Here is a 20,257-nt window from a genome sequence, read left to right on the forward strand (position 1 = left end):
AAAGGAGCAGGATGTCAATCTGCACGAAAACCTCCTGTCTGTGCTAAACCCATATCCTTCTGACCTCGATACTCCCGACACTTAACCCGTTAACACCTCCTATTAACAGTATTATCATGCAACTTATAAACAGTCATGAGCATTTCATATCGTTCGCTAGAGCAGGACTAAACAGTAGAGACACCGCTTAGAATATTTACTCCTTATGTTGCTTTTAAGTTCTGATGAGGGCAGCTGTTGAATTGATAGTTAGTGCTTTAATGTCATTTAGTGCCACAGCTGATAGTGTTATGTGATGCTCATGGTCTAATGCAGGGATGTCCAACCCTGGTCCTCAAGAGCGACTATCCTGCATGTTTTATTTGGGTGCTTCTATGAAACTGGGTTCATTTTGGTACCTGACACTTTGCCAGCTTTTTAGACCCAATAATAAAAGAGAAATTTAGTCATATTTCCCCCAAGGATGTACCTAATGATGACCTCAGATAAATGCAAAAAAATTATACTCTTGCTCTGAACCATCCCAAAATTTATGAATTTTTAATAAAATATTGGGACCAAAAATAGGACCAAAATTGGGACATGAGAAACCTAAGTGTCAGTGCATTTGATCTGGAAAACATGGCTTGAAATAAAGACAGTGTATTAAATGTGATTATCCTAGTGGTTTTTCTAATCCAAACATGGGTTTTTCATGAATCTTAGTCTCATTCCAGGTTTTGTATGTAACCCATCGTGTCCACTTGCGTTACATGCAGAACCTGCCCAGTTAAACACATGTAAATCGCAAATGATTTTGCAACAGCGGCCATTTTTGTGAAACACTCTGCCTCGCATAATTAGTTCAATTCCCAAAATGTACCTGTGAGAGAATAAAGAGATATCAGAAAAAATAGTAGCGTGTAATTTTCGTGTCCTTTTCAATGTGTTACATGCGGATTTTTGTATTAAATGTAATGTAAAATAATAAAAAAATATGTTTTATCTGAAAAATAGTTTCTCTTTTATCTCAGTAAATATTTATTTTTAAAATAGACCCAAAGTGCTTCCAAAATTACTTCATAACATTAGTCTACATCTGGTTTGAATTTTTAGCCCCTTTGTCCTGTTTTTAGGGACCAGCACCCAGATGTATCCTTCCAACATACCTGATTCAAGTGATAAGCCAATCATCAAGCTCTGCAGAAGACTGATAACAACTGTTTAGGTGTGCTGGAAGAGGGAAACATCTAAAACATGCAAGATAGTAGATCTCAAGGACCGGGGTTGGACATCCCTGGTCTAATGGAAGCTTGATAACTCTGTTGAATCTGTGCCTGTCACTTTGACCGTGATCTGTGTGAAGACGTGTCCAACCTGGCCCCTAAAACATCCTGCATGATTGTATGTGGATGTTAACGTTGACTGACCTGGACCAAATATTCAACATTAAATAAGAAAATCTGTCCTGTTTAGACTTTTCCTTGACCGTAAATAGAATCAATTGAGCCATAAAAAGCCTAAAGAGAAGACGTCTCTAGACAGTGACAAAGAGTCTCTGTCCTCGGCCTCTCCAACAAAGTGTGTCTGTGGTTGTGAACGCTGCGATGACCTCAGCTGAGAGAGAGACTGAGCGCTTTGTGTTACGAGACAACGGCCATGACAGCGGAGCCTGTGATGAGGCTTGTATTGTGATGCATGGCTGAGTATAGTAGCTCCCATCTGCAGCCAACATGAGCAGTGCATGTTGAAAATGCAGAATATGAGCTGAAAAATTATAAACGAAACATGAAACGGGCTCATTTTTCTGCATTTCTGAGCTTTAACGTAGTGAAAGGACATGATGATGACAGAGTCGCATCCATATTATTAAATATGGAAAAATGTTACATCCACTTGAATTGGAATTGGTTTGTTTTTATTTACAAGGTGACAGCTTTAATAAAGCAGCTTTTAGAAAACTAACAGGGGTTTTCAGGTCCAGTTTTATTCGTTGCATGCCACTCAATTTCACACGTTTGCTTTTTGTCATTTTTTTCTCTGCTGTCTTTTTTATTTCCCACCCAGATTCAAATTGTGCACAAAAAGATCGATCTGAGCAACGTTCAATCCAAGTGCGGCTCGAAAGACAACATTCGCCACAAACCAGGTAAAATCACTGCAGTGTTATTTTTAAGCACTTCTTTGACATCTTTACATGTATGTTTTCATCAGCTCTGAGCTTATTAATGATTATTTTGTGATTTAACAAGGTGGCGGAAATATTGAGATAAAAAATGAGAAGCTGGAGTTTAAAGTTCAATCCAAGATCGGCTCTCTGGACAACATCGGCCATGTACCAGGAGGCGGGCAGAGGAAGGTAAAAACATCCCAGCCGTACTGGAGCTTTAATACACGCCTTCACATAACGCTCCGTTGCCATGGTAAAACACCATCTGCTCAGCTATTGTCTTTAAACAGTCAGTTTTCTCTTGATGACTTGTTCTGAAAATAACTTGAATGCAACATTAGTAGCAGATGCTCCTCAGTCTGTGGGTTTACAGTTAGTGGGTGAAACACAGTCAGCACCTACTGTAGTTTCACACCCTGTAGGCGAAACAACCCAGACATTAAACTAAACCAAAAAAATATCAGCATTGAAGCAGCTCAGCCTTGGGATATGATCAAAAGAGATGGTTTTAACCCTCAGAATAGGACCTGATCTCAACACTTTATTTTGATAGTCCGCCTACTTAGAGCATGTCTAACATTTATTAGTTGAGCTGTAGATAAATAGTCAGTTTAACTCTGTAGGTCAGGGGTGTCAAACATACGGCCCGTGGGCCAAAACCAGCCTTCTAAAGCACACGTGTCAAATATGCGGCCCGGGGGCCCCAAAGAGTCCAGTCCAGCCCTTGGGATGAATTTGTGAAATGCAAAAATTACACTGAAGATATTAACAATCAGTGGTGTCCAAATCATTTTAATTCAGGTTCCACATACAGACAAATATAATCTGAAGTGGGTCAGTCCAGTAAAATACTAATGTAGTAACTTACAGGGTGGGGAAGCAAAATTTACAATGAACATTTAGTTGTTTTTTTCTCAGCAGGTACGTCAATTGTTTTGAAACCAAACATATATTGATGTCATAATCCTACCTAACACTATTATCCATACCTTTTCAGAAACTTTTGCCCATATGAGTAATCAGGAAAGCAAACGTCAAAGAGTGTGTGATTTGCTGAATGCACTCGTCACACCAAAGGAGATTTCAAAAATAGTTGGAGTGTCCATAAAGACTGTTTATAATGTAAAGAAGAGAATGACTATGAGCAAAACTATTACAAGAAAGTCTGGAAGATACTATTAAAGAAGAATGGGAGAAGTTGTCACCCGAATATTTGAGGAGCACTTGCGCAAGTTTCAGGAAGCGTGTGAAGGCAGTTATTGAGAAAGAAGGAGGACACATAGAATAAAAACATTTTCTATTATGTCAATTTTCTTGTGGCAAATAAATTCTCATGACTTTCAATAAACTAATTGGTCATACACTGTCTTTCAATCCCTGCCTCAAAATATTGTAAATTTTGCTTCCCCACCCTGTAAATAAAAACTTAAATAATGACAACCGCAAATTTTCACGTTGTTTTAGTGTAAAAAAAAAGGAAAATTACATCATAATGTTTACATCGACAAACTTTCCTTTTTCAAAAAATGTGAATAACCTGAATAAATATGAACAATCTGAAATGTCTTAAGAGATTTAAGTGCAATTTTACCAATATTCTGCCTATTAGTAAATATTTTGTGGTTTTGTAATTGTAAAGTAAGTTGTAATGCACATGTGTAAATGATAAACTGAGGCAGAATATTGTAAAAATTGCGCCTGTTTTTCTTAAGACATTTCAAGTTTTCCATGTTATTCAGATTTTTAAGGAAACTTTAATGATGTAAACACTGACATAATTTAATTTTACTTTTGTCACTGTTATTATTTTACTGGTCCGACCCACTTGAGATCTTATTGGGGAGAATGTGGCTCCTGAACTAAAATGAATTTGACACCCCTGTTCTAAAGGGTCCAATCTGGCCCACGGGATGAATTTGCAAAGTGCAATAATTACACAGAAGACATTAAAGGAGTGATATTTTGCTTTTTTAAATGGAATTATACATTTTAAAACATTTCCCTGTGGTCTACATAAACTGTAAATGCTATTCTTGGGTCTGAATTCTTCATTAATTCAACTCCACAGGTCCATCTTCAACCCTATTTCTGAGTAATGACACCAGAAAGGTTGTTTTGAGTGCTGGCCCTTTAAATGCAAATGAGCCACTTCACACACACACCCTCCAGGTTGTTGACCGTGCTGCTCTGTCCTATTCAACCACTTGTGTTCAGTAATACAACCAACAACTGAACATTTTAGGTAATTGGCACAAAGTTTGGACATATTTTCAGTATAGACTACAACCGCTGCTGCTGATAAACAGTTATGGCATACTCTGAAGTCTTGACCTTATATGTGCAAATGTTGTGATGTAACTACTTATAAAACATAACAAATTAAGCAGCAATTAAAACAGTTGTAGAAATCTATTCGATTTTTGCCAAAATGAATATAAAGATAGCTTTGCAGCATCTGGAGGGTTCAAATTCAAACTTTTTGAACTATTAGGGTCCAAATACACAGATAAATGTACCAAAGACTAATAAAAGTGGGTTTAGCAAAATATGACCCCTTGAAGAGTTCAGTTCCAGATGGTTGTTACTAAATGTTTTGTGCATTTAAATCTCCACTGTAATCTTTAAGTTGTAATGCACATGTGTACATGATAAATGGAAGCGTAACATTAAAATTGCACTCATCAAATTTCAGGTTGTTCGTGGATGTTCAGATTATTCACATTTTTTGTTTAAGGACAAAAAAATGATATAGTTTAATTTCACTTTTTTTGCACTAAAACAAAGAAAATTTTGGAGTTGTCTTTATTTATAACATTTTAATCATAGTATTATTTTACTGGTCTGGCCCATTTTAGGTCAAATTGGACTGAATGTGGTCCCTGAGTTGGACACCCCTGCTGTAGATGAGCTGTTGAACACCACTGACTTCTTCACCATTTTTATATATGAATTATTTATACTTTAATTGTTATTTATACAAATTTAGCTAATAAGTAGATTTGCGCCATATTACCTTAATGAACATAAACTGTTGAAATGTTACCAACGTAGGCGGACTACCCACATAAAGTGTTTTCTAACAAAACAGGGGGCAGCAGGTATTATTACTCTGCATTACCACGACCTCAGTTCAGTTTTTTCATCCATTTCTTCACTGAGTTTGACATTATTACTATAATTTTCTTCATTCAGCGTCTTTCCATCCAATTTATTTCAGTTCATTTCCTGTTATTATTACACAGCTCTGAATGGACAATAACAATAGTAGCCTACACTGTCGGCCATAAAGTTACAATTAAATACTTTTAACCTTTTCTCATGAATTGATTGTGACAATGTGATTTATTATTAATAGATAAAGTAGAACTGTGTCTCAGTATGTAAACATTACACCTGGTCAAAGATGTATAAATAAGAGTAATTTGTTTTATATACATTTTTTTTTTGTCAGATTATCATTGTCTGTAGTGAAGAGCTGTGTAATAGGCAGGATAATGCACAACGAGCCGATCCTGTCTGGGTTTATTTTGACTCGTTGTACATTATCCCCTCTTTTACATCATCGAGTCCATTATTTGTTTTGTTTTTTCATTATTTATGTTGTGTTTTGATTTCCGTTGATGCCATCACATGTATTTTCGTTGCATGCCCTGTCATTCCCTCGCTGGGGCTCCTCTATAGAGAGAGAAGGGGAAGGAAGGAGAGGGAAGTACCTCAGACAGCCCCTCCATCCCCTCCCCCGCTGTCACCCCCCCTCTGTCACCTCAGACTGTCCCTTCAGCACCCACCACACCCATCTTGACGAACCCACTCATAAAGATTGAGGACTCCTGTAAGTACCGGCGATGTGTGCGGAGTTATGGCCTGTTGTAGCAGCGGCTTTTCATACCGTTTGAGGAGTGATTTGGGTTTTGATCAGAAGAGTTGAGATGGAGACTGAGATGGAGATACATTTATACTGGTTTTCAGGGAGCCTCCACATTTGTATAACCAAAATAAATACAAGGGTTTTCATTTTAAGCATCTAGGTCAGTGTTTTTCAACCTTGGGGTCGGGACCCAACGTGGGGTCGCCTGGAATTCAATTGGGGGCGCCTGAAATTTCTAGTAATTGATTAAAAAAAAAAAAAAAACAACTTACTAATAAAAAATATATGTTGATTTAACAGACAATCCCAATCCATACCAGACAAACTGGTTGTGAAACTGAAGCACTGTGGTACCGTTTATCTTTCAAATGTTCATTGTGGTCAGTTTCAGATGCTGCAGCTCTTTCATAATTCATAGTTTGAGTTCTTGTTTGTTCAGTATTAATTGTCAGCCTTGTAAATCCAAGCTGGACTGAATGTACATATTCTGACCAAGAAAAATAAAATTCTCACTTTGTGCAGTAATCTGCACCTGGCTTTTCTGCCTCCGTCCATAATAATATACATTATATAGACTAAATGTCGTCTAAAATTAACATTTATTTGCAACATAGTATAGCAAACTATTACATGATCAAAAACAAATTAATTTTAGCCAGAAAAAAAAAAGGCTCAGTTTTGAATGTCTGGGGTTGACAGAAATTTGTGATGTGAAAATGGGGTCACGAGCCAAAAAAAGGTTGGAAACCACTGATCTAGATGGATGTGTGGACTTCTCTGGGACCTTAATGTGAATTTTTAGACCTTACAATGTCTTATCCAGGTCTAAAAAATGGACTGTATTTAGTCCTCTGTTGAAGCCCGCCTGGTGAGAATAAGATATTGAAGCTTCTTGCACCATGTGACTAAGTATGTGCTGAAGAAGCCAAAGGAAAATGCTTGCCATCACCTAATATTGTTCAGTATTCACATCAGGAACATCACCAAAACCCAGGCGTAATGAGACGTGAAATTGAGTTTAGATTACATTCATAATGGCCTTAAATGTGCCGTATTTTTATGTTTTGTTTTCCGATATAATACAGCTGCTTCTGTCATAGTAGAACAATGTTTTTTTTCAAACTAGCAGTGAAAAAAAGATAAAATACTTCCAGCAAAACTAAATAAAAACAACAATGAACCAAAGACCTAGAGCTATTTTTGTGGCGACTTCCAAATGATTTTCTCTACATTTAACCCTCTCTAACAGATTTATCACCATTTATTATTGTTATCCCCTGCATTTGGCATTTTTTTGTGAAAATCAAGTATTTTCCTGAATTTAATTTACTGATCGTGTAGATGTTCATAAAAGTTCAGTGTAAATTCAAAGGTCATTATTAAAAAAAAAATTTAAAAAATGATTTTTGTGGGTAAAACATTAACTGAACAAAAAACATGTATCTACAACCACTACCATTTATCATACATGGGTTTTATTGGTAAATTCTGCAGAATATGACTGTGTTCAATATGAAGCATATCTGATGCCACTGAAATTTGACAAACTGCATTTTACCTGAATTATTAAAATGTGTTGATAAGGTTATTATTATAGGTTCAGAAGTTATTAAATGTTTTAGATCAGTAGATGTTTTTTGTTGTCAGTGCCTCTTTAAAAATGACTTTACAGGGTAGTTTTGTCAATTATTTTGGTGTTTTGCATTTTCAGCCAACATTTTTCAGCCTCTAAATCAGCGCTTTCCTCTTAAAACCTAAAAAACTAAACACATAGTAAATGAAAATTAGTAAATTACTCAAAATAAAACTACAACCACTCATGTTTGTGAAAATACATTAAAATCAAGAACTGAAAGAAAAACTAATGAAAATATAAAATAACTGATCCATTTTTGTCTCTGCGAAGAATCTCTATAAAACATGATTAATTCTAATTCTGACTTTGGGGCACAGTCAGGGGACTATGAACATGTTAGGTGAAAAAAAATTTAATAGACTTATTTTGTCATTGGTAGCTGAAACTTAACTGTTTTAGAGTCCTAAAACCAACTTTGCTGTTTCTAAATGATGTCTACAAAACAATGAGAGCAGATTTTCAATCTTTTAACCCTTTCATGCAGAAATTATGAGAACCTTAATCAAGATTTTATTCTAGACATTTAGGCACAAAAAAAAAAAACAAAAACAAAAACTATGCGACTGATTTTTTTATGATCCTATTTTTCATGGAGTTACCAAAGTGTCCACTCAGCTGGACACCATGTGTTTAATGTTAGAAGCAAAGAAACATGTATTTACTGATATACTGTGAGAAAACTATGAAATAAATGCTGATAATCTGATGTTTTCTAACATTTTAACATACCTGCATGGATATAATATGCAAAAAAAAAAAACTTTTTGTCTAACAATTCACATTTTTTTACACTCAAACGTGTTACTGCAGATCAGGTATATCTAGAACAGCAAAGTTACAGTAATCGTATGAATTGCAGTTTATGGGATGATGCATAAGTGTCCGCTGTGTTGGCTGATATGGAACTAAAACAACAAAATCCATGAATATACAAGAGAACACCTTTGAACAGCTGTCCACTGTAGTGACCACTGTGCATGAAAGGGTTAAATACTATATTTGACGTCCATATTTACATTTTTGTCTCATACTTTACTTGCCAAAGAGAGTACTGGTTTATATCTCAACCTTAATGATTATAGGTTTTAAACATTATTTATACTTATTCACTCCACTGGGATAATATTAAATCATTTGTACTTAACATATAATTTTAATTACCAGCCTTGAGGACTTGAGAATTTACCCAGTGTACCCAGGCTTCCCTTCTTACTGATATCCCCCAATCCTAGACCAATTAATTTTTTGTCACCAAAATTGCAGAAATTACAGTCAACAATATACCGGACACAAATATTAATTTTGACAACTTCAAGTGAAAACAGCAACTTTTGATAAGCAGAAAAATGTGTCAATTTTTGATGTTTTTTTTACCTGACATAACCGAGATGTCTTTACATGGCCTCAAAGTACCACAAATAGCCTTTCCATCCATGTTTTACACTTATATACCAGCTAAACGTAGATCTACCCTATGTAACTGCTCGACCATGCCCTTTGAGTCCATTTAAAGCTCTGGGTAAGAGGTTAAGATATAAACAGATCAAACCATTAGACTTGTTTTTGTCCAGCAGAGGGTGCTCTAAATCAAGTGGTGCCCCTCCTTAGTGTTTCAGTCACTCAGGCGTTTACATGCCCACTAATACTCCGATTTCTGGAATTATTAGATTATTCACGTGATCATGTAAACACCATAATCTGATATGTTTTATCAGACAACAGCAGTAATCTGATTATGAGAAATCGGAATATTGAGAAGGGAAAAAAAAAAGAGATGATAGAAAACAGAAATGAAACATCAAACATGAGCAGAAGATGATAATAGGAGGTTTGAGTCACTGTTTACATGACCATAAAAATCCAGTAACTGGGAGTAATCTGATAATTGTAATGATCTGATGCATTTACATGCACTTCAGAAATGGGATAATTGAAAACCCTGGTTTAGACGTTCCAATACATACATACATACATACAAACAAATGTGTTTGACTTTTACATTTGACTACATAACTTCCATTTTCTATGATTTTAATTGTGTTTACACATGTGCAGACATAAAAGAATGAAATAAATCAGATTAACCTGTTTACATGCAGGAAGACATCGGAGTATTGAGGAGAAATCCATGTGTGTTATTATCAGATTACTGCTGTTATCTGATAAAAAATATCAGATTATCCTGTTTACATGATTACTCGAATAATCTGATAACTCCAGAAATCAGATAATGATCGGAGTATCGGTGTGTGAACATGTACTCTAAAAGAAATCCAATAACTGACTGAAACGTCTAAACCAGGGTTTTTTGATTATCTCATCATTGAAGTGCATGTAAACACATCAGATCTGATCCTTATTATCTGATTACTCCCAGTTATTGGATTTTTTTTTTGTAAATGGGTTCATGTAAATTCACTGCGTGCTGTGTTGAGAAATCTGAGGTTTAAATGTATGTGTCGCCTGAATCACTCAGAAAATACTGTAATTTTAGTGCTGACAAATCCTGCATATAGTGCTGTACGTTACACATCTCTGTTGTGGAAACACTGGTATGAATGCCTCTTGAAAGTATAGAGGGTTTTTTTTTTTTTGGGGGGGGGGGGGGGGGGGGGGGGGATTATTGTGTTTGTATTTATCTGTTTGTTTTTTAATGTGGACCATGAGTCTGAAATAAAGCCTATCTATCTATCTATCTATCTATCTATCTATCTATCTATCTATCTATCTATCTATCTATCTATCTATCTATCTATCTATCTATCTATCTATCTATCTATCTATCTATCTATCTATCTATCTATCAACACTGAAAAAAATATCAATGCCACACTTTTGTTTTTGCTCCCATTTTTCATGAGCTGAACTCAACAATCTAAAACTTTTTCTATCTACACAAACCTATTTCTCTGAAATATTTTTCATTAATTTGTCTAAATCTGTGTTAGTGAGCACTTCTCCTTTGTCCTTTGCTGAGATAATCCATCCACTTCACAGGTGTGGCATATCAAGATGCTAATTAGACAGCAGGATTATTGCACAGGTGTGCCTTAGGCTGGCCACAATAAAAGGCCACTCTAAAATGTGCACTTTTACTGTATTGGGTGGTCCAGGGGGGTCAGAAAACCAGTCAGTATTTGGTGTGACCACCATTTTCCCCATGTAGTCTTCTTCATGAATTCTCTGAAACAGCTTTGGAGATGGCTTATGGTAGAGAAATGAACATTCAATTCACAGGCAAAAGCTCCGGTGGAGATTCCTGAAGTCAGCATGCCAATTGCATATTCCCTCAAAACTTGTGACATCTGTGGTATTGTGCTGTGTGATAAAACTGCACATTTTAGAGTGGCCTTTTATTGTGGCCAGCCTAAGGCACACCTGTGCAATAATCGTACTGTCTCATCAGCATGTTGATATGTCACACCTGTGAGGTGGATGAATTATCTCAGCAACGGAGAAGTGTTCACTAACACAAATTTAGACAGATTTGTGAACAATATTTGAGAGAAATAAACCTTGTGTGTACACACAGAAAAAGTTTTAGATCTTTGAGTTCAGCTCATGAAAAATGGGAGCAAAAACAAAAGTGTTGCATTTATATTTTTGTTCAGTCTATCTATCTATCTATCTATCTATCTATCTATCTATCTATCTATCTATCTATCTATCTATCTATCTATCTATCTATCTATCTATCTATCTATCTATCTATCTATCTATCTATCTATCTATCTATCTATCTATCAGTGATGTAAAAAAAAACAGACACTATTCCATAACATTTCCTTTCACCTGTCCTGACACACCTGACCTCTGACCTGTCTCCTCCGTCTGAATGCAGATTGAGAGCCACAAACTGAGCTTCCGTGAGAGCGCCAAGGCCCGCACTGACCACGGCGCCGAGATCGTCTCTTTGGAAGACTCCCCCCACCAGCTCAGCACCGTGTCCTCCTCCGGCAGCATCAACATGGCCGACTCTCCGCAGCTGTCCACACTGGCCGACCAGGTGTCGGCCTCTCTGGCCAAACAAGGCTTGTGAATGCACCTTCTCCACGAGACCCCTCCCCCTCTTCTTCCTCCTTCCTCCTCCTCCTCTTCCTCCTCCTCCTCCCCTACCCCTGCCCTCCAGCCACACTACCACATAGAGGAGTTGTGATGCCTTCCTCATGATTTTCACAAGACTTTTTTAGCAACCCATCACTGTTTATCCTTCACTAACCTTTGAAACTGTTCTTGAGGTGTTACTAGTAGAGGTCTTGAGAAAAAAAAAAAATTATTAACAAGTAGGCCAACATTAATTTGATTTCACTCTGTGGTCTTTGATTTATTTATTTATTTGCCATTGCATTTACCTTTTGTAAGTGTCCCTTTAAGAGATTAAGCACCCCCAACAGATCCGAACTCCTCCTGAGTAAAACTGAATCCTGGGTAAATCTGATGTCATCTAAGACTTGGTTTCCTGTCACATTGACTGTAAACCCTGTAGGAAGTCATGTTTTCAGTGTGTAAAGTCCCCCCCTGATGTATTTTTTTCCCTTTTTTTTTTTTTTTTTTTTTTTTTTTTGGAGAACACTACAGGATATGGAGTTAGAAACGGTGGGTGCAGACTGTTGGGGTCCAGTTTGTACTAAAGCAGAAGGAACAGTTACAGGGTATGTGAGGGGTGTCAGAGGGAAAACTGTTGAAGTAGCAACTTAATGGTTAAGACAGAAAAAAAATCGCTTTCAGACCTCACCGCTGTCTTTGCTTTGTGTAGTCCCGACATGTACCGGTGGAAGAGGTTGCACCTGGATAAAAACAAGAATGGCTAGAGTAGAAATGTGGGTTTGTGTTGGGCACAGTTTTATAATCGTACTCTGTGGATATATGACATGTATTTGATATGAAGAAACATTTGTATCGTGCCTGCTACTGTCAGTGTTAATTTTTTGTTACTGCTCTATTGTAAATGCGCTAAAGCTCAACTTAAGAGGAGGAGATATTAACCTTAAGGCTTTTAAAGTGTAAATCCCATGGCCAAATTATCAACTATTTCAAGGAGGAAATAGAGGTCAAGTGTTAAAAGTGGTTACATTTTACGCACTAAAATTTAGGTAGTGTAATCATTGCGGTTATTAAACGATACTCCAGGTTAGAAACATATTTTAAAATTTGACTCAATGGTGAATGGTTTTTTTTTTTGCAAAGCAGATGGATGGATGGATGGATGGATGGGTGGGTGGGTGGTGATGATTATGGATTTATGGGTTGACTGGGCCAACATGAGATGAGGGATTTGGTAAACACAAACCAGAAAGCAAAGGGTTCATTTCCTTCATCGTACGTTTGTTTGAACCTGAGCCGTGAAGGTGTAGACACAGGGCCGACAGCTGCGTTTTAACACCCCACAGGCTGCAGATTTCTATTTCACCTGAGAGACACTCTTTTTTTTTTTTTTTTTCAGTTTATGACCTTTTCTTCTTCACTGTAATGAATCCCGGTTACTTGTATTTTGTATTTGTTAAGCAGAATGAATACAACCAGTTTCCTGTGTTCTGAAATTGTACAAGATTTCGCTGAATATAAACACTTGAAATAATATACTCCTGTTAAAAAGTCCCAATGTTGATCATTACTCCGAGTGATCCATCACTATTATTCACATGGATAGAAGTGAAACAGTTTCTTGCATGCACCCCATGTAAGAGAAAACTATCTGCTTGTTGCCTCCCTTTCACAAAGTGGTCTCTGTATATCCTGTTTATATACTCTGATTGATTTGGAAGGATATACTGATGTAGGACTAGAACAAGTGTGTGTGCGTGTGTGTGTGGGCCGACCCTTCACTCACAAACTGGTGATAAAGACGAAATAGTGACGTTAAAAAGTCCTAAACTTTGCTCCCTACTGTATGTTTAACACGTGCTGCCAACATAGAAATAAAGTGTTTTATCTCTATGATCGCAAATGTTACTTTAGCAGACATGTAGGACTCAAAGGTGTGCTTGCAACATAATCTGCATGCAAAATTCTTGGTTCTTTCTCACGAAATAGACCACGTTCATTTCAGTGTGTAAGAGTGCTGTGCTCAATGAGGATGGGAGGTCCTCTCGCCGCACAGTGGTGATGAAATGTGAACAGGTAAAGCTTGTGCTTCGGTGGTCCTCTCCACGTATGTTTGTACTGGAGCTGATGGAGAGGCTTTTTTTTTGTAGTAACAAATCTCATCACCTTTTTGGTTACTTCTGATGCTGTACAGTTGTGGCAATGTGATTGTTATCGTTATTGTGCATTTTATCAATAACTGGTTTATGATGATTCTTGTTGCTGTAATATGTGTATTTGAAAATAAATGCTATGAAGTCACGCTGGTTGTAAAGTCAAGGTTCACGACACAAGGTTTTAACACTGAATGATTTGAAGCCAGAACAAACATGCCAAGTTAAACATAAATGTTTTAATGGTACTATTTACAAAAAAGAAAACAATTCTGCTTTTGATTAGGTTAACTGCTGCAACAATCGAACAGGTACATTGACATCTTGCTTAACTACAAAAGAAACAAAAACAGTGATTGAATGACTGTGGCATAAAAGAAAACAACCATATATTTTTTGCATAGCAATTAGTTACTTAAGAGGGGCAATAGTGAGGTTATGACATTGTGGGGTGGCAAAAACAATTTTTTTTTCTAGCAATGTAATAGTCTAGATCTGGTCAATTAGATATGGAAACTATTTAACACCAGAAAATATTCCCTTAAATTGAAGAACCTGAGTTGGGGGTGGCTTCTAGCTGAGCGCTACATGAAATATTTGCAAGGAAACACTTTGTGTGAAGCTGAACCAGAAAAAAGAGAGGGGCTAATTGTGTTAACTTTCTTTATTTTGCCACAATTAGACTTTTCTAATGTAATACAGCAATGACTGTATGCAAAAAAAGAAACGGGAGTGAACTCTGCAGATGGTACAATCATCCCCATTACTTGTGATTTATTTCTTTTTTCATAAGTGGGAATCTTACCGAGTGCTGTTGTGATAAGACTAACATTAGCACATTGTCAGCATGCAGCGATGCTTTCTGTGGGGCAAAGTGCTCCAAGGACACCCCAGTGCTCTATGATGCCATCACCCTGTCTAGCAGAACTCAGAAACAGACGGCGAGGGGGGGGGGGGGGGGGGGGGGGGGGGGGGGGGGGGGGGGGGGGGGGGGGGGGGGGGGGGGGGGGGGGGGGGGGGGGGGGGGACAGACAAGCCATGGACAACTTCCAAAGAGACTGTAAAGGAATGATTTACTATTTCAAACACAAATAATGTGTTATGCTGGAACAGACAGAACAGATACAAATAAAACATGTCAGGAATGAAAACAAAGAAAGCAAACCAACAAAACTAGACTTGGCAGTTGGAGAAGTGCTCTGGTGATTTCAGGCGACCTCTAGAGGGACAAAGGGACCACATCTCAAATGTACCTGTTTATTTGGATGAGGAGGTGGGGGTGGGAGGGTATTTTTTCTTGTTTTGTTATTTGTCACTCCACTAAAAATGTACATGGGAATTACAAGCAAACTAGTCAATAGAAAACACCCTTTGGCCATATTTTGAGGAGTCCGCTACATAGTGCGCTACAAGTGTACACGCCACATATGAAACACCACTAAGCCCCCATGTACATTGTTTAGCCTACTACAGAAATCATTTTTTGTAACGTGTTGTTTTATACTTTTTTTTTTTTACATTTATCCTTTTTTTCCTGTGACAAAAACAAGTGTAGGGAAAGGCTTCTATCTCCATAATATTCACTAAAAACTGTGAAAAGTATTAGACTGATGTTTGAATATCAAACAACAGGAACCCATTTAATATCTTATTTTGCTTTGAGGTTCTGCTTGTTAATGCCAGAGAAGAGCTGTAGGGGGAGCAAGGGACCTCAGCCTGTCAGTCATTCATCGGTGGGTGGATGCCTTGTGTTTGGGGCCGTCGTCGTCACAGGGCAGGTCCATGTCATCTGAATCCAGCCTTCCATAGGCTGTTGCTCGGCAACCTGAGATGCTTCGCATTCTGGGCCTGATGTGATGATCGCTCTCTGCCTCGGGCTCTGGGGCTGGGTCTTCTGGCAGGGGGAAGCTTCGACGTTCCCATGGCGCCACAGTCTGAAAAACATAAGACAGCCCATTAAACATTATTAATATACAGGTCTAGAGAAGAAGAGACACTATGAATATCCAGACTGAAGCCAATGAAAAACTCTGAAATGTAATCAGCGGGAAGATGGATGTTGACAACCAAAGTCTGTTTGTATTTCAGTGTCCGGTGTGGCAGAAGGCATCTAAAAGCACTGACACTGGTGGAAAGGATGCCAAGATGCATGGAAACTCTGAAAAGTGTTACTTCACCAAATATTCAAATATCTGCATTTGTGGCTCAGGGTGTAAACAGCCATCAGACACCAATTAACCAGTTTCAGAGTTTTGGACACATGATTCCTGCTGATAAATATAAAGCTAACATACTATAAATGGTTCTGTTGGGAGGCAGGTTTTATAAAGGAGTACAGTCATTACAGTTAGTTAAGCAAGTCAACAACTGATCAGCAGATAAGTTTCAGTTGAAACACAGCATTTACTGCGTTCGTAGACATTTCTTTGAGGTCAAATTCAAGCACTTTTAAGGGTCATTTTATCATTTTTCCAGCACAGCACCTTATTGCTGGATTATAATACATATCTACAGGAAAACATGTACTCATGATTACTTTTTTCATTTTTTATCACAATGATGTACATTGTATTATGCTATAACATCTAAAATTGTTTTATAACAGCAAAGAGTTTAGAAATTAACGGAAAACACAAAGCTTCACTCAGAAATTTTTTTTTAAATAAATAAAAAAAGGAAAGCCACTTGGTGTTCTTCAGACACACTTGCACTGAGCTAAAGATTAAGATAAAAATGTACCTGGAGTCGACCTGAGAGCACCTGCTAATTTTTTTTTGGGGCATAAAATTAAATTTTTCACCTCTGTGGAAGTAGCTTTGGCTTGGCATCTAACCTGGCAGAGTTAATATTAAAAATTAATAAATAAATCACATCAGAGCGTTATAATTGCAAGCACTTTTCTGACCTTGAAAACACAACACTGAAATTCAAGCATTTTCAAGGATTTTAGCACCTGTATGAACCTTGATTTAGTTCAGGTGGATTTAAAGATTTGTAAGATCAGAAATGTGGACTTGGACAGAAAATGACTTGTAACTTAAAAAAACTGATGAATTAAAGTCGATAAACTTATGATTTCAAATGAATAATCAAGGGGTTGTAGATTATTACTCAAACACATGACTATAAATGATAAAACTTATTTTTGTGCCAGTGCTTCTCATGTCAAACTTTCAGAAGTTGATTTCTTGAATCACACTCAAACATGGATTTTCCAGATGAAAACATGGATCTAGGTTTTCTCATTGATGGCGGTACGTACTCTTTCTTCAAAGGTGAAGTCAGGCGTGGAGCACCGAGTGTCCTCGCTCGACAGCAGCCGATGGGAGTCCCTGGAGCAGGGTGTGTGGGGGTTGGAGGCGGTGTCGGGGCTGGCTGGACTCATGGGCGAGGGCACATAGCTGTAGTCGTGGAGAATAGGACAGTGGCCTGGGTCTGGGGACGCAGGCTGAGGGGTGGGAGGGTTGGTCCCGCACAGCAACGGTGTGGTTCGTCCATCCACAGATTTGTATGACCTGTCAAGAGACGGGAAACAGTAGGTGGTCAAAGGAGGAAGAGAAGCTGTACGGCATAAAGTACCGACATGTATGTACAGCTTATTAAGAGTCGGGTTCAGACTTTTTATTATATGGCGCTAGGGCTGTGCAATTAATCGAAATTCAATTACGATTTCGATTATTACACGCAACGATTACAAAAATTATGTAATTGAGAAAAAACGATTATTAATTTTGAGTCGTTTTAATTCATGCGCACAGCAAGCTACCATGAGCTGCTCTGCCCCGCCCCCCCTCTAAGCTACCTGCTGCCAGCTAGCCGGCAGGTCCACCCCAAGAGGAACGTTGTACCTAGCGGTCTGGAAAAATAGCAGGAGAATCGCAGCAGAAGTGCTTGGTAAACAAAAAGTCAAGTCAAATTCAATTGTATGGAATCACTTTGGGTTTGATGAAGACGACGAAGAGCAAAAACTCATCACGTGCAAAAAGTGTTTCGTAGTTGTGTCCGCACCGACCGGTAACACAACAAACCTTTTTAACCATCTAAAGTTTAACCACCGCCACCTTTATCATAATCTTATGAAAAACTAAAGCACATAAAAACAACTCCGTCTACAACTTCGTCCGCAATGCAATCTTCAGTCTCCGAATCACTTTACGCTGCAACTCCCGTATTAACCTAACCCTAACCTGTATAACCCTAACGTGCGTATTCTAGATGGCTGATGTATACAGAAGGCCTTAACTGAAACCTTACAGCACGCCAGAGTTTACTATGTTTCATACTACACTGAACATACTTAAATTTATAATTTGCACTTTACGTGAGTTTTCTTTTTTTTTTTAAATTGCTACAGTTCTATGGCAAGTCTATAGCAGTTTAATTACAGTGCACTATTTGTTTACAAAAGGGAACATACTTGAATTTACAGTACACTTATTTGCATTCAAAGATTTTTTTTGTTTCGTACAAAAGTGAACATACTTTGTTTTAGCGGTTAAAGCTTGTTTATGTTAAGGAGTATATTTTACATTGTTTTGCAAGAAAAAATAAACAACTTTAAGGTTAACAAATAATCGTTTTTAATAATCGTGATTTCAATTATTGCTAAAATAATCGTGATTTTTTTTTTTTTTTCTATAATCGAGCAGCCCTATGTGGCGCTATATAAATAAAATTTGATTGACTGATAAAAATCTGAAAGGTGTGTTCTAATTTAATGCCACTTTTACACATCTTCTCTTGTACTACTCATGTCTTATGGATGTTTAAGTTGCAATTTCATGAACAGAACAAATCAAATGAACGTTAAAATGTAAATCCAAGTTAGAAATTCCTTGATAATCTTCTCACTACCAATGAGTTAACACAACCTCCAAATAATGCATGAGCAAAAAGAATACAAAAAATAAATCTATCAGAGGTCCATTTAAATTAAGGCTTTGACTTGAATGTTACTAATTTTACAACACCAAAATGTAAACCTTAACTCTTTCATTGCCATGGCCGATTAAATCGGCTTTAACGAATACAACCTTTAAAAGTGCCACGGCCGATCAGATCGGCTTTGGAGAACACGCCACATTTGTGTACAAACAACCATCCACCCCCATTTCTTTCTCACATTTCGATGACGTTCTTTCTGTGTCCCCCTTTTGAGACCAATCAGACGGGAATTTGAGTCACGCGACCGAATAATATTTCTATATCTTTTAATGTTTCTTATTCTCCGGTGTTTCATCAGAGGGAGCCCTCCATGCCGGGGGGCGGCTGTGGACTCCGGGGCTGTGGCGCCTTCTCTCACTGGGGTCCGCTCCTTTCTGGTGGGTGGGGGGGTCCCAGTTGGCCCTCTCCCACTAGTTGGGATGCGGGGCTGTGTTGCTGGTGCCTGTCGCCGGGGTCGGCGGCTGCATCCTGGTGCAGATGGCTCCCTGAGACAGCGCCTCCTAATTGATGTTTTACTTTACTTGTACATTTTTGTTCTGGTCTACCCGTGCTCAGTCAGTCTTCTTAAGTATGTGTGAGCTTGTGGGTTTGCATGTATATGTGTGTGTGTGTGTGTGTATGCGGGTGAGTGGGTGGGTGTGGGTGGGGGGGCGGTACTGATTTTTAAACTGATATGTAAAGCACTTTGTGCTACAGTTTTTAATGTATGAAAAGTGCTATATAAATAAAGATTATTATTATTATTATTATTATTACTATTATTATTATTATGAATTATGCAAATTACGATCAATAATGAATCGTCTGCGTCCGGTGCGTTTTGAATCTAATTAGCAATCGGTCGGATGTTACCGAGCGGTTTCCTGCAGGATTCTTCAAATATTATAAAAACGACGCGAAATACTGAAAAACGGCCAAAATCTGTGGCACTTTTAAGGCTTATTAGCCCCTTAACTGTCTGGCACACCGAAAGAGTTAAAGATCCCTCCTTCCAATGCACGGGATGCAATATCAAAATATATGGTGACATGATTATTGTGTCTAACTTCTGACTAAATGTGTATGATGTGTAATGTGTGATAATGACAGTGACCTGCTGCCCCGTCGCTTCGCAGGAGCTAAAGCCATCCAAGTCCAGCGGGAACGCTCCTGGTCCTCGTAGGGCTGGTGGAGCTGAATGAAGGCTGCATCAGTCAAGTCCTCCACCTACATTCACACACACACACACACACACACACACAAATCACACACATCAGGATGCAGGCAATGTGTTTGCTTCAAAGTCAAGTGTTCAAAGACTAAAACAGGTCATTTAACTATTCACTAAGATGATAGACCTTGGAGTATTTGGCTTCCTCACACCATTACAACAACAGGAAAAACAGCTTAAAACTTAAAATACAAGAATCTTTCATCTTTTATGTATAGCTCTCAGTGCTGAATATCTTCAGAAATATTAGATA

The 20,257-nt window shown here is 37.9% G+C and overlaps 2 protein-coding genes and 1 long non-coding RNA gene across 33 annotated transcripts in view; 2 read left to right on the top strand and 1 right to left on the bottom strand.

Annotated features, from left to right (window-relative positions):
* Window positions 1–13,999, top strand: part of mapta (microtubule-associated protein tau a) — a 38,172-nt gene extending 24,173 nt beyond the window's left edge. For 25 of the 27 annotated variants that reach the window (XM_030163577.1, XM_030163583.1, XM_030163584.1 and 22 more), the window contains 3 exons: window positions 2,047–2,128; window positions 2,232–2,338; window positions 11,495–13,999. In XM_030163577.1, the coding sequence (XP_030019437.1) occupies window positions 2,047–2,128; window positions 2,232–2,338; window positions 11,495–11,692 (387 nt within the window). In that variant the 3' untranslated portion in view covers window positions 11,693–13,999. Of the gene's footprint in view, window positions 1–2,046; window positions 2,129–2,231; window positions 2,339–5,830; window positions 5,982–11,494 lie in introns of all 27 variants that reach the window. The other 2 variants (XM_030163581.1, XM_030163582.1) reach the window with 2 other exon arrangements.
* LOC115439687 (uncharacterized) lies at window positions 5,997–7,131 on the top strand. Its single transcript, XR_003938285.1, has 2 exons — window positions 5,997–6,177; window positions 6,777–7,131. It is a non-coding gene; the product is annotated as an uncharacterized LOC115439687 (long non-coding RNA).
* Window positions 14,000–15,312: 1,313 nt separating the features above from the next.
* kansl1a (KAT8 regulatory NSL complex subunit 1a) overlaps window positions 15,313–20,257 on the bottom strand; it is a 34,616-nt gene continuing 29,671 nt past the window's right edge. For 4 of the 5 annotated variants that reach the window (XM_030163572.1, XM_030163575.1, XM_030163573.1 and 1 more), the window contains 3 exons: window positions 19,888–20,000; window positions 17,113–17,365; window positions 15,313–15,784 (listed from right to left, as the gene is read on the bottom strand). In XM_030163572.1, coding sequence (XP_030019432.1) covers window positions 15,578–15,784; window positions 17,113–17,365; window positions 19,888–20,000 — 573 coding nt within the window. In that variant the 3' untranslated portion in view covers window positions 15,313–15,577. Of the gene's footprint in view, window positions 15,785–16,589; window positions 16,601–17,112; window positions 17,366–19,887; window positions 20,001–20,257 lie in introns of those variants that run through there. The other variant, XM_030163576.1, reaches the window with a different exon arrangement.

Source organism: Sphaeramia orbicularis, chromosome 19 (genome assembly GCF_902148855.1).
Source record: "Sphaeramia orbicularis chromosome 19, fSphaOr1.1, whole genome shotgun sequence".
NCBI lineage: Eukaryota > Metazoa > Chordata > Actinopteri > Kurtiformes > Apogonidae > Sphaeramia > Sphaeramia orbicularis.